The sequence below is a fragment of the Heptranchias perlo genome, chromosome 28 (genome assembly GCF_035084215.1).
Source record: "Heptranchias perlo isolate sHepPer1 chromosome 28, sHepPer1.hap1, whole genome shotgun sequence".
Taxonomy (NCBI): domain Eukaryota; kingdom Metazoa; phylum Chordata; class Chondrichthyes; order Hexanchiformes; family Hexanchidae; genus Heptranchias; species Heptranchias perlo.
In genome coordinates, this window is record NC_090352.1 from 31,242,648 (window position 1) to 31,263,471 (window position 20,824).

The 20,824-nt window shown below is 39.6% G+C and overlaps 1 protein-coding gene across 5 annotated transcripts in view; it reads right to left on the bottom strand.

The window, feature by feature from the left end:
- Positions 1-14,728, bottom strand: part of LOC137345008 (spermatogenesis-associated protein 22) — a 41,453-nt gene extending 26,725 nt beyond the window's left edge. Inside the window, exons 1-6 of one of the 5 annotated variants that reach the window (XR_010968531.1) lie at positions 12,314-12,441; positions 11,883-11,933; positions 9,428-9,559; positions 8,604-8,763; positions 1,655-1,756; positions 245-346 (exon numbers count right to left, since the gene is read on the bottom strand). Coding sequence is in view for 4 of the 5 variants with exons in the window: in XM_068008341.1 (XP_067864442.1) it covers positions 245-346; positions 1,655-1,756; positions 8,604-8,763; positions 9,428-9,559; positions 11,883-11,933; positions 12,314-12,317 (551 nt within the window). In the remaining variant the exon portion in view is untranslated. Of the gene's footprint in view, positions 1-244; positions 347-1,654; positions 1,757-8,603; positions 8,764-9,427; positions 9,560-10,904; positions 11,000-11,882; positions 11,934-12,313; positions 12,442-14,691 lie in introns of those variants that run through there. The other 4 variants (XM_068008342.1, XM_068008341.1, XM_068008344.1 and 1 more) reach the window with 4 other exon arrangements.
- Between the last annotated feature and the right edge of the window lie 6,096 nt (positions 14,729-20,824).

A 20,824-nucleotide genomic window follows, 5' to 3' on the forward strand; every position in this document is an offset into this window, starting at 1 on the left:
GTTTTATCACTTCTCAGATGGAATGCAGTGTGGGATCTTATAAATGACAGCCAAAAGTGTCTGTTTTTCCTATCATTAAGGGCACCTTTAGTTAGTGGACCCTCAGAACATAATTTCTGTCAGGTCAGAATGGTCCAAAGCCTAAACCCTCATTCCAGCTGAAATCCGGGTAATGTGAGCGGATCAGGTAAAATAAAAAGATGACAAAAATAGCTAAATCAGCTATATTATACAATCTACTCACTTCCAACTGGTTTTGTTGCTTTGTCCTGTGATGTTGGATCCACCAGAAAACTGCCTATGTTCCTGACTTTGTTGATGTAAAGGTACTTGTTGTTGAAGCTGGCTGAAAATGGGCATTTTGTATAATTAAAACTGAGGTTAGGATATTCGTCCGTATCAGCTGAATTAATACTCCCGTTTTTTTACATCACGTGATTAGCAGTCTGTTATCTGTCACTGTCTGCTGTAACACCCTTGCCAGTGAAAAACAGAAAACCTGAAGTACTTATGTTTGTATATATTATTAAGAATATAGCCACTCTCCTGTTTTTCAAGACATCAATACATCTCAAGCTTCAGACTTTATTGATAAACTTCTCTTGTGCTGTATGACACCATTCTAATCCATCCATCTTGTAACACATCTCAGGTTATGTGTTTTCTTATATATAAATATTGCAATGTAATCTAAATCCTACAACAGCAGACAGTAGAGCAGGGTATAATTTTTCAGGAAAACTCTGCCTTGCTGCCACATAATGCTGACAGAAAACATGTCCACCATCTGTTGTAAAAACAATTGTAACAACCTTTTTCTGTCACATGATGCTTACATCATGCAGGCTGCTCAATTGGTATTCATGTCAAGTAGTATCAATGTAACAGTTACTAACCCCATGAAAATATAAGTAATTTTAATTACAGTTTTCAAACACAAAACTCAAAACAAATTAAAAGTGGCAATTGGCTAGGATCATATGACAAAGCTGCCTGAGCTTCACTTTTACCTGAACCCTAGATTTTGTTCCATTATGTAACACACAAAAAAAGGAATACAAAGAGCAAGGTTTGGCTGTATCACCGAATCAATTGGAACAATCTCATCCAAGAAGTTATCTTTGACCGGCATTTCATCTACTGTTCAAAAGTTCCAGACTTTATCTGGGCTCAGACCAAGCATGTCATAGTTAATGCTCCAGAGCACCATATCCCATCCAAGCAGCTGAACATTAGTACTGGCTAACTGCACTATTGAAATAAAAGACAAACTGCAACAACTACTATATAAAAAAACAAAAACGCCTCAATAGATGTGTAAGATCAGGCACCTAAAAAGACATGGAAGTCCATTTCTATAAAAGTCCCAACAATAAAAGATGTTATCAGCTCCCTAGAGATGAAAATCCAAGATCAACACCAAAGCACTTGATTCAAAAGACAAGTTCCAAAGATTAACAGAAGAGAGTCAAGTCCATTTTCATCAATTTAGCCCACCCTCTAACCATCTTCTTGAAAACGACAGAAATGTGTGTTATACATCTGTAAATACAATGTACCTGTTCAACACCAGACTTTCTGATTACATCTGAAAATGCAAATTTCTTTTAGAGCTTAATACTCAACTCTTACCATGAACATTTAACACACTTACTTCCAGTTGGTTTTACTGTTTTGTCCTATGTTGCTAGATCCACGGGAAAAGTTCCTGTAGTCTTGAATTTGTTGATGCTGAGGCACTTGCTGCTGGAGTTGGCTAAAAGGTAGCATTTTGAGTAATTAACACTCAGTTATGTTAGAATATAGAAGAGAAAAGGCTCAGATGTCCATTCATTTTATTTCCTGGTATCAGTCAATTAATATCAAAATCTGAGGCATACGGTAAATGAAATCATTACATTAATTTGTACAAAATAACAGCCAGCTCCAATATTTTTCATATCCAAGTTTCTTCCTTAAATTATACATTAATATATATAGAATATAAACACATTCAAGATAACATCTAATATAACCTATGTGCATATATTTTGTGTTCTAATCAGAATAACCTGCAATTTCTGTCTATATTCTAACCAGTTTGTTGACCTGTCCAGTTGCTTTTTCAAGTATTTAAATGTATAGTTGCCAATAAATAATGTTGAAAGCACGAAACAATTATGATCTGTACAACTCTGCAAGCTGCAATGGTATGCAATATTCAAAATATGGTGACTTTTGTAAGAACATAAGAAATAGGAGCAGGAGTAGGCCATACAGCCCCTTGAGCCTGCTCCACCATTCAATAAGATCATGCTTGATCGTCTACCTCAACTCCACTTTCCCGCCCTATCCCCATATCACTTTATTCCTTTAGTGACCAAATATCCATCGATCTCAGTCTTGAATATACTCAACAACTGAGCATCCACATCCCTTTGGGGTAAAGAATTCCGAAGATTCAAAACCCTCAGTGAAGAAATTTTTCCTCATCTTGGTACAGCAACATGTAGTGAACTACAAATATTGTGTCAATTACATTGGTGCAAAGCATCCCCTACAATTACTGGAATGATGTCAGCAAGTCAAAGTTTGATCTGCATTTGCTTCACAGCACAATCAGACACGTACTATTGAGAAATTTTCTTCTGTATGCACTGGGAGGAAAAACGGCTCAGATTTAGTGCACCTAACCACCCAAAGACAAATTGGAACCATGCCTATTATAAAAGTTACATAAGAGAATAGCAAAGAAAAAACAAAAAATAAATGGTGAGATCGGCAAAGATACTGCTGGAAAGTGCAGGAGAAAAGCAGTACAGAGAAGGAGAAAAGCAGTACATACTACAAGAGAAATAAACAGTTAAAAAGATACATGATTACTTTTCTTTTTAAATAAAAAGGTATGCTGGAAGTGACAGGTTAATTAGCACAGAAATAAACAAAACCCTTCATCAGTTCTGATGAATGATGCTGACTGACATGCTGTCCATGACTTTCTATTTCAAATTTCCAGTATTCAGTCCTTTTTATTTCTACCATGTCATTGGAAAAATAAGCTTACTGATTTCACAATACATCCCATTTGGCCAACTTTACAGCAAAGCATGTATGTTTTTTTCAACAGCATATTTATATAACCCTGACTGTTATTTTGTCTTATCTGCTAGGGTGCAACCAGGCCAATGGACTCAAAGGTGGGCAATATTTTGCAAATTTTGGAATACCTCCAAGAGCTGGTGCAAAGTTTACTCAGCTGGATTTATCCCACAGAACGTATATTCTATACTTCGAGTAAAGCACAAAAAGAGGGAGAGCCATAGAGAAACACTGAAGGAAACAGATTTGCAAGGCACCAAATTCAGTAATTTTACCAACTTTTGTGAGGCTTCAAACAGAGCTTGAGTGTCATTGTAACATATCTGTAGTCAAGTTTAGGCAAATTGGTTCCACACCAAAACTCTCCTTTTCTGTACTTTTTGCTTTTCTAAAGCTGTATTATCTTTGGTGCATAAGCTCCTGCTGCATTTTTGCAATGCAAGGCTTTTTGCAGATACCTTTTTCCACAACACTGTTGCAGCTAACAGCTGCGTCCTCAGCAACAACCACACTTCAGCATGAGGAGGAAACATAGTTCAGACAGATGGAAAAAGGATAGGCAACTAGCGCCTCTGGCATCTGGATCCTACTAGGCCTCATCCCAAGTGCTGAGTCTTCAGACCTAGGCACATCTCATCAGGGAGACCTGCCTTCAGCATCTATGTTTCACCAAGGCGGCAGTCACAGAGTTGTGCTGTCTCCTCAAGCACAATCTCCAGATCAGAACTACCATAAGAACAGCTCTGCCTGTGGCTGAGAACCATAATATTAAATTTTTATGCAACAGGATCCTTCTACGGCCATTTGCCACGTCAGTCTTCAGTCTAGTGATGAATAAAGCAAGAGACAAGAGCCTTGTTTACCAGGGGAAACACTCTCATTCATTCCTCCTATGAAAGAAGGCAATAGCTTAAGAAGGCACAGCATTTTTTCCAGGGGTTGGGCTTTTCAAAAGTGCCAGGTCTCATTGAGGTCACACATCACCATCAAGGTCCCTTGCAGCAACCCAATAGTATATATGAACAGGAAGGGCTTTCATTCCATTAATGTAAAAATAGTGTCAGACCACAGGAACAGAATAATTTTGGCTGATGTGCGGCAGCCACAAGGTCCTCATTTTGTGGCAATCCATCATCCCGCCACTACTCAAAAGAGCAAGAAAACTGGACAACTGACAATATCAGATATCCAATGCAGCCATGGCTATCGATCCCATTAAAAATTCTTCAATCAAACGTGGACCAGAGATAGAACGAAGCTCAAAGGTTCAGAGGAGAGCTACAAGAACGATTCCTAGCTTAAATAATCTTAGTTACTCAGTTAGGCTTAAAGAGCTGGGTTTATTTAGTTTATAGACTTAGAGGAAGCCAGATAGAGGCACATAAAATAATGAATGGGTTCGATTGAGTACCCATTGATAGATTATTTCAATTTGACAGATTAGGGAGGATCAGGGGACATGTATTTAAACTATGCTAGGCTAGATGTTAGGCAGTTTTTCTTTTCCCAGAGAGTAGTGAGCATTTGGAATCCAGCTTGTGCGGTGTGTGCTGTCTCTCTACACGCCTTCAGAAGGGAGTGTTCTTGGCTGGGGCAGAGATCACATCATATAAAAGGCAAGTTAACGTTCGCATGGTCAATGTGATCTGGACTGGTTTCGATTGCGTGAGGAAGGCAGAAAGGAATTTTCCAGATTTCTTTTTCCCTTACTGGCCCTGGCTTTTTGCCTCTCTCGTGAGATTGCATGGCTGCTGTGGGGGGATAGAAAGTGTCTGAAAATGATGCTTCAGGATCATGAATGTGGGGCAGGCTTGTTGGACCTGCTGGCTCTTTCCTGCCCTTCATTTTCATAGGTTCTACCAGAATACTGGTGGAACACGCAACTGGCATACTGAAACAGAGATTCCAATGTCGGAACAGATAAGGGAGGGGGGTGGTACTACTCCATAGCGATGACAAGGTGTCTAAATTTATCTGTGTCTGCTGTATCTTACACAATTTCACTATATAAAAAGGAAAAACCATACAGCAAGAGAATCAAGAGGAGCAGCTTGAAGCCTTGGCAGAGGAGGAAGAAATGGTTGAGGGCGATGTGCAGCCAGGAAGACTGGTACATTAATCCTCAATTGATTGGACTTTTACTTAACATTGCAAATGTGCCACTGCATGAGCAGTCCTCATGTCTTGATTCACTGTATTGTCCCCTTCAACAACATGCACAGCCTAATCAATACTACCTCTACTACCATACATGCCTTTCCATCCACTGTCAGCTACATTATGTCCCTTTTAAAAATAAATCTCCACAATACAGCCCAAAGAAAATGCAACCAGTTTATTACCACCATACAGTTTTGTATGTATGCTGTTACAGTTTGGTTCCCTAGTGGTAACAAATTCCCCTTGGTGACAGGGAGGTTATGTTACGTGATCGACAGCAAGTGAGGAATCCATTTTGTAAGTGAGGAATTCATTTTGTGTTAAGCCCTAAGGCTAAAAGCCTGCAGAACTTTTCTGACAATGGCAGTCTTCACAAAGGTCACAGCCTCATCCCAAGGATAAACACTGTTCTGAGCTTTCTCACAATTCATGCATGCTTAGCAATTAAGTTATCTGTAGTATAGCCATAATAGGTACATTCTATGCTTTGCATAATCTAAACACCAGCAGCTCCTGCCAGTCCCTGAAACTTCTTGATGAAGACTGGTACAAGCTGGCGCAGAGTGTATAAAGGTCATGGAATGTATGTGACGTAATATAGTTAGAAAGATATAAAAAGGATGAGACTGTTAACACAAAGAAGATGAAACTGAAGAGATCTAGATTTTGGCTCGGCAACTAATGTGCGATCTTCTACAGCAAAGCATCGCCGTGTGTTCGGTCCAGGCTGTTGTCTGTGAGTGCGTTTATGTAACCCTTAATAAACTTGTAAGTATTTGACTCCTGCATCTAGAACTCTCCTTTCTGGTACATAGACAAGGACTGCAGCCTCTGTCTATTCTTACAGTTAGAAAACATTTCCTTATGCAGAGAGTGGTTTGAATTCATTGCCACAAGCCATTTCTGAAGCAGAGTCCATAATCTCTTAAAAGCAAATTAGATAGTTGATTGAAAAAGTGGAATACTAAAGGATATGGGGAGCAAGCAAGGAAGGACATTTAGACTTGGTAGTTTACATGAAGAAAAATACCAGGCCCAGACTTGATGTGCCAAATGGCCTGTTTTTGTGCTGTAATATATAATGATTTTACGTATGGTGTGGGGCACTTCCTACCTAATCTTGTGTTCCTTCTGAGTGCTACCTCAGGCGGTACTGCAGCAGGAAGGCAGGGAAATTGGCCGGTATACCTAGTACTGTGCATCCACCCTCATTTCAATGCAGCAGGGTGTTCAAGATCTAGGGGGAGGGAAGATAACTTCCTATTGAAGTTTTACGGGGTAGGGATCTAGTAGTAGGCCTACCTACACCATTTACCCTGCTCCACTGTCACTATTCCACTCAATTTTGTACAGTACAGTGGAGGAAAATCCAGGCTATGGTCTTGTGCCTGCTGATCTTGCCTGCATTCCTACTATCATTTTGTACCACAACCATGAAATGCTGTACTTGAGGCACTTCAAAAACAAAGTTACCTAAAGGTGTAAAAAAAAATAGCCCCAAACATTTTTCTATCAAAAATATTAACAAAACTTTTAGAGATAGAGAAAAATGTCTAAATAAAACATTAGTTGTAAAAATGTACTGTAAGCATTGCATAAAAACCTAAAACACGTTCCCCTTTAAGATTTACATCACCCATTTCAAATGACCACTAAAAGAACAAAAATGGGGAAAATTACAGAATTGTGCTCGGTTCACGTTCAAATATTTTTGCATCAAATCTGGGACCTTAATGAGAGTCAGGCACAAAATAGGCAAAAGCACTCTCACACACAATGTAGCAGACAGCACAATCGCAGCCCAGTAAAAATGTCTTGCTCTCCCAATTCTCCAATCCCCGATGCCCATGAAGTAACTGCTCTTCATGACTCTCAGTACCGCAGAATCAGCCCCACAGAGAATTAAACAGGGAAAGGAAAAAGGTCAAATTAAAGAAAACAGCAAAATAAAAACAAAATTAAAAGATTTCAAAAAGCTTGGGAAAGGCACAGGAGCATTTTGCCCAAAATTCCCACAATAATGATGACGACAACAATAAGTTACATTTGAATAGGACCTTTAATTCAGAAAAAGGTCCCAAGATTTTTCAAAAGAAACGTGAGGAAGACAAATGCTGAGGTCAAGACAGATTTGGGTGATGTTACAGAGGTTAAAGTATGCAGTCTTTGGGATGGACAGCACATGGGGTTGAACACTCAGCTCGGGATATGACAGGACTCCAAAAGCGTGAACCTCTGATTCAGCCTGAGACAGTGGCTGGGAAGGGAAATGGAGTCAGTGGCAAGACATCAAAGATTGTGGCTGGGGTTGAAGACAATGGCTTCAGTCTTTCCAATGTTTAGCTGGAGAAAGTTAAGACTCTTCCAAGACTAGATGTTTGAAAACAATCTGACAGCAAAGTGGCAGTGGAGGAGTCAGGAGAGATGTTGGAGAAGTAGAGCCGGGTGTCAGCAGTATACAGGAAGCTGACTCCAAGTTTGCAGATGATATGGCCAAGGGGAAGCATGTAGATGGTAAAAAGGAGGGCCAAGGAAGGATCCTTGGGGAACTCCGGACATGAAAGCTTGGGGGTGCGAGAGAAAGGCATTGCTCGAGATGATCTGGCTATGATCAGAGAGGTAAAAGTGGAACTAAGCGAGGGAAAGCCCATGAAGCTAGGCATTGTGGAGAGGCTTTGGAGAAAAATGATGTGGTGGACCATGTGGAAGGCTGCAGCGTCCAAGGAGGATAAGAACGGATAATGTATCACACCACAGTTACAAAGAATGTCATTCGTGACTTTGGTTAGGCTCGTTTTGGTGCTGTAGGAGAGGCAGAATCAGGATTAGAGGGATTTAAACATGGCGAGCCCCCAATCCCAGCTGTGCCATGAAGAGGAAACAGCAAATGCAGGCCACAGAGGAAGAGAAAATAGGCAGGTGAATCATCCCATTATACTCACTGTGAATCACTCCATCACGTTCTCACTCACCTGCCAGTATGCAATTGAAAAGAACATTAAGATTTCAGTATACAAAGAACAATATCCTCTCCCCTGAGGTTGAGCAAATTATGTTTGTGATCTACACAAAAAGCTACGATGGTCGTAACATGATGCTAACAGGCTGAGTAATTCCAAGCTAGTCAGCCCCACGCCCCCGGATGGCAAATTATTCTAAAGCTTTTTGATTTAACTGAAAACAGAATTAAACCAAAGGATGCCGACGTTGATCACAATTCTTTACAATTGGTTTTCTTTTCCCTAAAGGCTTCTAATGATGATACTATTTCTTCAAGAGTTCTGGTTTAAAATAGATTTTATATCCAAAACAAAACACAAAGATATCCTCAAAATTAACATATCTTACAGTATTGTATAACCTACCCAATACTCGTGGTTTTTGCCAAATTCGACAGCGGTGCCTTCCCACTATCTGCATTGTCCATATTGCTTCTTATATTGGGATATTGAAACTGGGCCCTATAATTGTTCTGTACTGTGGTCTGATTGCCTGGTGCTCTGGTTTGTGTTAATCCTTTATTGCCTTAAAGTTTAACAAATCAACATATCAAACTTTTCCTTCAAATGTAAAAATCACGAAGTATAACAATTCTACAGTATTGACTATATTTGTTTGTATCTAGTTTTTTGCCTCTCCCAGAAGATCACATGATCTTGGGTGGTGTGGAGTGTGTATATATTGTGATACACAAGGTATCACAATTGAGTGGGACAGGCTGGATGGACCAGAGGGTCTTTTCCTGTCCGTCTGTTTAAGTTAACATGGTACTGCAGTGATATATCTTATGCTGGCCAACACTGAAATGTTTGCCACACAATATAGATTTACTAATGCTAAACAGCTAAATCATGGCAGCAAGGAAATATGCCCATGATTCTTAAGAAGGTGAGTTCTGAATCTTAGCCATAAGAAGCATCAAGTAGAAGCTTGGCATTTCTCCATTGGATAGGAGGAAAATAGAAGAGGCACGGAAGAGACATCCCTAGCAACTTCACATCGCTCCTAGAGACCAACTCACAGCAGTTATGGTAAAGGCCTGTAAGCAAGCCTGATATTGGACAGTTATTCTTCGAAGAAGTTTCCACGAAGGCAATAAAAAAAAGGGAATAAAAGATATGACGGAAAATAAAGCACAAAAATAAAATAGCGAAATGGTGAAAGAGTGGAGGGGGATCATCTTGATTACCTGCTGGTGGTGAGTCAAAACTCTCCGGTGTAGGAAAAAGGCTATTTGAGCCTGACTCATGTTCCATAGGATTTGAAGTCAGTGGCAGTCGGGTTCTTTTCTTTTGATTGAACAGTAATACAGGAAGGCATCCTGAAAAATACCATTTGAATAATATGTACCAGAAAAAAAATCAATCGGCTGAATTAAAGGCAGATGTTGTACAGATACTTTTCAAACACAGCCAAAATTGCTCTTCAGTATTTCCACCTCACCGCCTCCCTCAACAAAAATATCAAACTAAAATTGTTCATTCTGTTAATATTTCAATCAGACAATCTGAACATATCTCTTGGAACTAAGTTTTGAAACATTTTCTTGCTAAACAAAATGAATGGAACAAAGATCACTCAAAAGAAACTTATTAACAATCCAATAGCACAAAGTCATTTTCAGCACAGATTTAACCTATTATTTTAACTTTCTTTGATGGTGACAATTTTTTTAGTAATCAATTTCTGCACAAATCTGTAATCAGTTGAAAATTCTATTATCCGTGATCCAAAGTCCAGACCAGAGTTAACCTAACATTTGCAGACACTGCAAATTCTGGTATTAAAAGAGAAGTCTGTGCATTATTTTTATCTGTGAGCATTTCAAAGTACCTAAAGTGGTTAAAGGGGAACACCAGATTTCAAATAATTACATTTAATATGGGGACCACTTCACTAATATCAACTTCTAGCACTAATTAAGCTTTGGCTCAGTGGTAGCACTCATGCCTGAGTCAGAAGATTGTGGGTTCAAGCCCCATTCCAGAGACTTGAGCACAAAATCTAGGCTGACACTTCAGTGCAGTGTGTGTGGACATCAGGCGCTGAGGGAGTGCTGCATTCTCGGCGATGGCGTCTTTCATATGGACCTAAATGATCCCTCGGCACTATCTGAAGAGCAGGGGAGTTCTCCCAGTGTCCCGGCCAATATTTATCCCTTAACCAACACCACTAAAAAAAGATTATCTGGTCATTTATTTCACTGCTGTTTTTGGGAGCTGGCTGTGCTCAAATTGGCCACATTTTCTACATTACAATGACGACTACACTTCAAAAATACTTCATTGGCTGTAAAGCGCTTTGGGACCTAAGGTTATAAAAGGAGCTATATAAATGCAAGTCTTTCTTTAATTCATTATCATTTTATCTACACAGCAAAAACATACTTCAGACTGGATGTTTTCTACTGGTTGCACTCGATAGTCAGCAACCTAGTTTTACCCTTTAGCATGCAGCTGCAGGTTTCCAGCACACAACTGGTATATTTGAATACTGCATTCGTAAGGACAGGCCACTCGACAGCGGCCTCAGCATCCAATCAGAACACAACAAAAACACATGCAGCCCAATCGACCCTGCAAAGTTCTCCTCACAAACATCTGGGGACTGTTGAGAAAACTGTCCCACAGGCCAGTCAAGCAACAGCCCGAATTAGTTGTACTCACAGAATCATACCGATCAGCCAACAGTCCAGCTGTTTTAGGTACTTGATCTTGTCTTTTACAAATTACGATAAGGATCCTTGGGAGTGTATTAATATTTACAGGAGCCTCTGGAGTGTGTTAATATTTGCAAGGGATCCCACACAGAAAACTTTGTAAACCATTGTTTTAGTTAACAGGATTAAAAATAATTGTATAAATTGACTACAGATTGGTTGATTGTTATGTTGTTTGCATTTCTCATTAGGAATATGTAAACCTGACTTTATTATTTTCAAAAGATAAGATCAGATTGGTCTTAAACCTTGCAAGAAGAGTAACACATGCATATAAGCATGTCATGGCTTGGTACAGGATTAAATTTTAAGCTTAAAAACAGCTAATTATTACAGAATGTGAACAGTGATGTCTCCAATATATATATCAAAGAGTAGTGGGATTTAGCTTTTCTACTGTGACTGCCCACATGGCTGGTTCCTAATTTGACCACGTTAAGGATCAATGAGTCAACAATGAGCACGTCTCCACAGGAAGACAGGAAAAACCAATTGGACATCACCATGACACTGTCACACACTTGCTTGTAGCTAGCGAGCAGTCAACTTCCCTTCCTACTCTTGGGACCTTGGCAACGGGCAGTTGAAAAAACTGTCTGTACTCACCAAGCATTGTTCTGTGAATTATAAATGCGATTTCATTTCGAGGATTTCATTTTCACATCGTTCACCTGAGGAAGGAGGTAGCCTCCGAAAGCTTGTGAATTTAAAATAAAATTGCTGGACTATAACTTGGTGTTGTAAAATTGTTTACAATACTCTTGGGACAAGTGCTTAGTGTGGAAGACCAAAAAATGGAGGGAGGAAATGAAAACATAATATGGAGGAAATTGGTAAATAAACAAAAATATGAATCATACAAATTAATAGAATGCATCAAGGATGATCATTCTCCACTCATAAAAACACTCTCTAGTTAAAGTACCTGCTGTAGCCCGTGTTGAATTTTCTGTAATATTCCTCTTCATGTTTAGATCTGTGTATGACAAGAAGCATCTATTAACTTCAGTAATACATTAGCAACCTACTTGGTGTAAATCCAACGTTAACAGGAAAAATAGTAACATTAAAGTCGTGTGTATTAGTATTTGAATTGGTTGTTGTAAATAAAAATGCTTATGTACATTCATTTTAACACATACAGTTAACTGATTAACTTGCAAAAATGTGGTCAAAGTTTGGGCTCCTTTAATTACTATAATGAAACAGAAATAATTTGAGTAAATGTAAAAAAATGTTTACATTACAAAAATGTCAAATATATTGAAATTACCTTTATATATGTTACTTGTATTACAATAATAATAATAATGGTTAACATTAAGACATGTTGCCCTTAGGAAAATAAAATGTTACCCATTCAAAATAGCAGCACAGTAACTTCTGCCATCTAAGCATCTTGTGACCAGTTAAAGTTTCAGGACTATTTGTCACATCATTCTGCCCGTCAGTGCTGGGATCAAATTGACACATGACAGCGAACCACACTGTCAGCACATATCTTCTGCTCACTGAAATGGGTTATGGGAAATCCACAATCCAAACCACATGGTCATCTTTGCAGCCAGCTGAGATAATTAATAACCTCTCAATGTCAGAGGTGCTTTAATGAACAGGAACAGGAGTAGACCATTCAGCTCCTCGAGCCTGTTCCGCCATTCAATGAGATCATGGCTGATTTGTATCCTACCTCCACCCACCCATCTTGGCTCCATGACCCTTAATACTCTTAGCTAGCAAAAATCTATCAATCTCAGATTCAAAATTATTAATTGAGTTGGCATAGTAGGTACAGCAAGAGATACAGCCATTCGGCCCATCGTGCCTGTGCCGGCTCTTTGAAAGAGCTATCCAATTAGTCCCATTCCCCATCTCTTTCCCCATAGTCCTGTATTTTTTTTCCCCTTCAAGTATTTATCTAATTCCTTTTTGAAAGTTACTATTGAATCTGCTTCCACTACCCTTTCAGGCAGTGCATTCCAGATCATTACAACTCGCTGCGTAAAAAAATGTTTCCTCACGTCACCTCTGATTCAGGGAATGAAGGGAGATGGGAATCAGGCGGGAAAGTGGAGTTGAGGCCAAAGATCAGCCATGATCTTATTGAATGGCGGAGCAGGCTCAAGGGGCCATATGACCTACGCCTACTCCTGCTCCTATTTCTTATGGTTCTTTTGCCGATCATCTTAAAAAAGCATCTACTGCTTTTTCTGGGAGGGAGTTCTACCCTTCTACCACTTTGTGTGTGAAGAAGTGTTTCCTAACTTCTCTCCTGAATAGCCTGGCTCTGAGTTTAAGGCTATGTCCCCTCATCCTAGACTCCACACCAACAGAAAAAGTTTCTCTCTACCCCATCAATTCCTTTCAAAATCCTAAAAATCCCAATCAAATCAACCCTTAAACTTCCATATTCCAGGGAATACAAACCTAGTTTATGTAATCTCTCCTCATATTTTAACCCTTAGAGCCCTGGTGACATTCTGGTGAATCTGCACTGCACTCCTTCCAAGGCCAATATATCCTTTCTAAGGTGCGATGCCCAGAACTGTACACAGTATTCCAAATGTGGTCTAACTAGGGTTTTGTACAGCTGCTGCAAAACTTCTTTCCCTTTATATTTTTGTCCTCTAGATAAAAAGGCTAACATTCCATTAGCCTTTTTGATTATTTTTTGTACCTGACCACTACATTTTAGTGATCTGTGTACATGGACCCTAAAATATTTTTGGACCTCCACTGTTCCTAGCTTTTCACCATTTAAAAAAAATTCAGATCTATCCTTTTTGGATCCAAAATGGATGACCTCACACTTACCTGTACTGAAATATGTTTGCCCAGTGCTCATCATTTTTGCTATTTTTAGTCCACATTCCAACTGGAGTACCTGTACTTCAGACAAGCACCAATGCAAAATTAGTGGATAGAACTATCTGATGTTGCAGTAGAATTTGGGATGGTGAGGTATAACAGTTACATTGAGGGTGCAGAAGGCTAAATGCCCCGTCGCCATCATTTTGGGCAGCTCACCCTCAACTTGAACTAAAAGTTCAACTTCAGTGTCACGGTGCAGAGCACTAATATGGTTCAGCACAGATTGCTGGAACGTCCAATCGTGCCCCTAAAGCAGACTTCCTAATTCCTGCTGCACTCCTAGGAGCGAGCTCTGAAGCAGAGGCTCGGGGCCAAGCTGTCCATCATCTTGGCGAAGGACAGCAGGTAGTATGGAAAACCCAATAAAGAGGAGAAAACACATTAACAGAAATAAAATAAAGGCATCTTTTGGTGTATTCCCACTAACAGGTGTTTAATGCCCCTTAATGTGTATTTTTTGCCCCCTAACAACTGAGCATGTGGGGGGGGGGGGAAAGAGTAAAAATGGGTTTTAAAGGGGGAACTGAGTGATGGAGTCCGTTAATACACAGCCCTTTCACCTCTGGAAACTGGGGCCAAAGCCAAGGCATGCTGCTGAAAGACTGGAAGCAGTCATCTGTGAAATAAGTTTGGCCAGTTTCCAGTACCTTTTTGCCCACAGTACAAAAGTGCCAAGAATAGAGATAATAAAATATTTTCCTGACAAATCGATGATGGGGTTTTATAGGCAGGCCCAAGTTGGCCTTAACCGGTTAGCTTGCCTAAATTCAAACGTTACGTTTTATAGACCTTCAATACAGATCACTATGGTTTTCCCTCTTTCGAAAAAAAAAGTTATAAAATACAAGGGAGTCATAGCTTACTCTTTTTATATACTGAGGTAAATTAGGCGCTTCCAATTTCCCTCACACAACATGGCACGCGACCGAGGCGGGCCCGCGGGAGCTTGACGTGCCCCAAAAAACGTGACGACGTTTTTACGCGGGCGTTCGTGAGCATGACGTCAACCAATAGAAGCATGACGTCAATCAACAGAGGCATGACGTCAATCAACAGAGAGACTGCCTCGCTCAACTGGTGTTTGGTTATTTGAGCTGATATATATATATATATTTAACATCCACAAAGCTCTCCACAGATGGTCAATTTTCAATAGGAGAGATTTGTTATAAAAATTGAAAATCAACTTAGTAATTGAATAACAAAAAAAAGTTGCTTGTTTTAAAAAAAACTCTAATTCTGAAACACAGACAGAAAATGCTGGAAGTACACAGCAGGTCTTGTCAGCATCTGTAAAGAGAAGATAAGTTAACGTTTTGAATGTAATTCTTCCTCAAAAACCTGTTGTGTATTTTTCAAAAAATATATTCAATCAAGTGATGTGACAAGTTGGTGGTCGATGGTGTTGTTTCACGCATTGTCCTGGATGAAGGTTTAAAGCTGTGATTTCCCACATAGTGAATTCCCAATCTCCAGCTCTGGACTATAATGAGGAGGGGGTCAGACATTTCCCTGGAGCAAAGTCAACAAAAAAACTGAAGGTTGAGACATCCTTCAGTTGGCAGTGACAAAACTTGATTCGTGGAGGAGGGGGTGGGGTGGAGTTAAAAATGGGTTTTAAAGGGGAAACTGGGTGGTGGAGTCAGTTTATACACAGCCCTTTCACCTCTGGAAACTGTGGCCAAATCCAACCTAGACCAATTGGCTGAAATTCTGGAAGCAGTCATATGTGAAATGAGTTTGGCCTGTTTCTAGTACCTTTTCGGCCACAGCACAAAACTGCCAAGAAGTTGGCACAAAGTGTGGATATTACTCAGGTAGACTGGGAAACGGAATTGTGCACTGGTGGTTTTCTGAACTTGGAGCTAAGGAATGTTGATGGGGCAGAATAGAACAAGCTATACTTTGCAGTTGGCTGTTCTATTCTTGATCTGGGATTGCTTGATCCCGATGATTGTTTCCTCAAAAATTAATGTTTCTAACATTCCCCAGTGCTAACATCCCTCACCTTGATGAGCACAAAAATTCACCAATTCAAAAAAAACCACATAAAATTATTCAAGAGTGTGCAGCCTCAGACGATGAAACGTTTAATCCAATTGCTCATCAGCTTCAATATAAATTAAAGAAATCGGAACAAATGTCAAGATTCCAGATGGGCAGACTGGAGACAAGCATCCTGTTAACCTTTTAAGTAGTGATATTCATTCTACTAAATTACTTGTGCATCAGGGAAATTCAAACAGCAATGAAATACTTATAGGGCATTATATTTCCAAGCTTTTGTTAGCAACATTCTTTTGAAAATATGACCAAATACAGTCATGTATACCGAGAAAGGAAATGTAATGTACAGAGGTATTATTAAAATGACCAGAAGATAGAAGCAAAAAAACATACCTCAGTATTTGAGTAGTGCTATAAGCATCCAATTTAATATTTGAAATAACTAACATTAGGTTCCTACTGTAATCAGATTATTTTCCCATTTAATACAACAGCCTCACAAATATCACACCCAAGTCAGATATCATCTTAAAACAGCTAGACCAGTGCTGAGCTAAGCTTCTTCGGTTATTAGCTACAATCTAAAAGACTAAAACAGTCTGTGCAGTGAAGTAGTAGCCAAATTAAAATAAATCTAGCTAACACCATGATTAATACTGAACAGCGCAGAATCACCCCAAAGAAATTTCATTATCTGTACATTTCTATCATTAACTTGGTGGTTTTGATTCCAAAGAAACTGTGGCAGGATTAAGATTAACAAAAACTCAGTCTCAAAGGAGTAATAGCAAGAGACTTATTATGCTCTGACAAAGCATGGTCGGGTTGGCTCATTAGTGCTAAATGGCAAGGTTCAAGGTTCTATAATTATTTAGTATTAACACAAAGCAAACTGATTTTTATTTTAGTTCATAACACAAAGTCAGCATTCTTGCAGGAAAACAGTGGAGACATAAAGGGGTATAGAATACTGGAGTTCCAGTATGTTGCACCACACAACAGGTTTGTACCTGCATTGTGAATTACTTCACAACAGTAGCTGTGCTGACATTGGCAGGAAGATAAAAGCCAGCTTGTAGTATTATTGGTGAAAATCTTGGAATAGGTTCCCCCTGTCTGTCCTTTGGTTCAAGGAATGTGTCCAGAAACTAAAATAGCAAAAAAAAGTGGGGGGGTGGGGCGGAAGTAGCAACATAAATTACAAAACTTCTTCCCCCACAAAAATAGTAGCAACAAGAAAAGGCAAGCAATCACACCTTGTACTAAATAGGATAAGGTTTGCATGTATAGTTTAGTCCTATTTTGTTTCTGTTTGCAGATAAAGACAGTTCTATATTGATAGTGTGCTGTCAGCAACACAGTGGAACTCCTGCCACTGACCACACACTGTGATAGAAAGGAGATGAACTCCATATATCCGATGGCACCTGGAACCAACTTTTTGTCTTTCTTGAGAATAGAGATCAGAGGCAGTGAAAACAGCCACTTCCATCTATAGGAGCCAGCCAAACAGATTGTTGGACTCTGCTTGAACACTGTTCTTCTCCAGCCTGAGCACAAATTTGAAATTACCACAAGATTCCTGTTTAAAATATTCCTCCACTTATCCCCTTTAGGGCTCTCTAAACACCATCTGTGGCTAAGGAAGCCGTGCAGCCAACCTGCTCCCAGCCTTCCACCAATACTATTCTCAAACCCGCCACAAGAAGGTGACCGATGATAGGCTGGGGTTTTTCTCATTAAGGGGAAACACCTGGCTTCCACTCAGCACCTCTCTGCAGCAGCGTGGTTAAGATTGTAGTCAGACAGCTGTACATAATTACAGGGCACTGATTTGTACAACCGCCAGACACCAGGATCAATGTTTATTCAGCACAGCAGCCATTTAGAGATTTTTTTTAACGTTTTTTTGCTCTTACACTAATAAGAAGAAAATAGCACCAAAAAACCCCATAAAAATGAAAATAATCTGGACAAATATATAACAGATGTAGCACTGCAATGCTTTTGAGAGAAGTTGCATGTTTCAAATTGGGCAGCAAAGAATCTATACAATTTCATCAATCTATTGAAGAAAGGATTATCCAGACTTTAATGGTATGGTTCAAAGAATCACCAGTGCTCATGTCTGTGTTGATTATTGGGCATGTTAAATTACCAGTTTAACTGTTTGGATTTTCCAAAAAATCTGCACAATCTTACAGTCAACAGGTTTGCAAACCTTCAGATTCAACGGCTGCAGCCCAATCAGTGCGTGTATTTTGTTTTGCTATTTATTTAGTTTCTCCATATACCCCGTTTGCATTCTCCCCACGTTACATGCCTGCCTCAGCCAAGAGGACAGGCTTCCATCAATGCCTCCTTAGAGAGCGTCCTCAAAAATGATCTTTTCCCAGGATGGCATTTGCCTTGTGGGGGCCACATGCAAAGGTGTGATTTGGGCCCCTACATTTTATTAGACAATGATACTTAATCTGATAATCTTAATCTGCTTAATCTGCCCCATGCAACTGTATGGGTTGCACAGTCCTAACGCCGCCCCTGCCTTTCCAACTCTACCCAAACTCCATGGGGGACCCTTCTACGAAAGCATGGCTGGGGTTAAAAGACTTGCCATCTTGTGAATCTTAAGCGTCAACCTATATTCTGTTCCTCCATGGTACATCATGTGGCAGCTCCAATGCCCCATCACCAATGGATGCGTTAATTTGCCTATTTTATGTATATTTCAGCTCAGAGCATAAACGATATCAGGTTGTGTTGGTATATTTGTTATGTTTTTCTGTGGAGCTCAAAGCAGAGAAGTGTGCTTCAGAGCTGGAAGAAGTAAAATAAATGCATTCATTGAGTGCAATATAATTAACATGAATTAAGCAAGTGATTGCATTAGCAAAAATCTGCATTAGCATGCCACGTAGTTTGCCATAGAGGGTTAGGTGCAATTTCTGTTTCCGTGTGCTGTCAAATGGCCGGTACCAGCAGAGGTGTGGGAGTTTCCGCCAGCAAGGGACAGAAAATATCAGTTCCAAGTCACCTTAAGTGGCTCCCACTCATTTCCTTCAAGCCAATTTAGAACCAGTATTGACAGAGGCCTGGGAATAGGTCTCCTATCAACTATCCAAATGAAGGACCTAGGAGCACAGATGTGAAGGTCTTTAAAACCAAGTTTGGAGGTGGAAAAAACCCATAAATAAGTCAAAGTTGTTTCTGAATTTTATATATATGTATAGGTACGAAATACAAAAACAGAGATCAATTTGTACAAGACATTGTTTAGGCCATATGAACTGTGATGCACTTTCAGGAACCTTGTTATGAAAAAGATATTGGAGCCATTGAAAAGGTGCAACATAGATTCAATAAATTTGAGACAACATAATTATTGTAGGTTATTTATCCAGACACGAGCAGGGAACTGGTGGGTTTCTGTTTATAAAACAAACGTGAGAGCTATGAAGAGAAACTTGAAAAACTAGGAATGTATTCACAGGAGCAGAGAAGGTTCAAAGTTGAAAATTTTGAAAGGGTTTGAGAGCTAAATAGTGAAAGATTATTTCCATTGGTTGGTGGATTGGTAGCAAGGGAGCATGAACTGCAGAATATTATTATTCTATATTAGAATATGGAATGCATAGTGTGAGTTCAAACACAACATTTAAAAAAGAAATCAGATCCACACATCAAGAAGAACAATTTTAAAGAGGATGGGGAAACTGCAGGGACTGAAGTAGATTTCCGATGTGAAACTAATGCTGGCACAGGCAGGATGGGCTGAATGGCCTCCTTCCAGGCTGAAATTTCCATGATCTCAGTCAGACAATGGTGCATGGAGCAGAAGAATCTGAAGCAAAGGAGATAAAATAAACTTAATAATAAAACAGGGCAGTGGATGTGGCAATGAGTTGGACTTTATCCTTTCATCTCTGGGACCTGGATTCCAATCCAGCGGACTGATGGGATGAAAGTCTCTCTATGCTAATTGTAAGAGTTCTATATAAAATAAGTTTGAACAATTCCTACTAAATGTGGGCTTACAGTACGAAACAGCCTAATATAGCACTAGTTAGCACAAAATTGACAATCTCATTCAAAAAGGTGTGGGAAAGGGAAATAGTGCAGTAGGAGAGTGCTTTTCTTCAGATTGGAATTAGGTATGTTTATGTGGGCAGTATAAAGGGAGCTTGAGTCTACGTCGAAGAGGTAATAACCTGACTTTGTGCTTCCAGTGGGGAGCCTTGTCCACCAGCAACGCATATCAGAAATATAATCTGGCGAAGAGGGAAAGTCTGGGGAGTCAGTAATGAGGAGTCATCGATTTAAAATTGTCACTAACAGAGTAAGGAGAGCGGTTAGGTGAAATGCCTTTACTTAGTGAATTGTTGGAACGTGGAATGCTTCGTCACAGGGAATGGTTGAGGCCGTGATCGTTGTATCCTTTAAAATAAAATTGGATAACCATTTGAAACAGATGAAGATACAAAGGTACGGGAAGGCAGCAGGACGGTGGTATTCATTTTGGATTGCTCTAGCAAAGAGATGGCACAGACAGGGTGGGCCAAATGGCCTTCTTTCTTGCTGTAAACTTCTATGGTTCTGTTGTACCACAACTATGCCATTGGTCCAATCCAGATGCTTTTTTTTTGTAATCACAAAGAATGTTAAGTGCTCCATTTACTTGAAGTTAACTCAATGCACTCATCAAATAGGTACTTTGTACTCATGCCTTGCATATCAGATACCGTTGAGTTATCCAGCCATGTCACTTATCATGTATCATTTGCACACTGGTTCAAAAAATGGAGTTTCCTGTGATGTTGTTGCAAAGTTAGCATATTTAATCCAAAATTCTCTGGACTCGGCAAAGGTCCCGGCAGATTGGAAAACTGCTAATGTAACACCCTTATTTAAAAAGGGTAGTAGGCAGAAGGCTGGAAATTATAGACCAGTTTGCCTAACTTCTGTGGTGTGTAAAATTTTGGAGTCTATTAT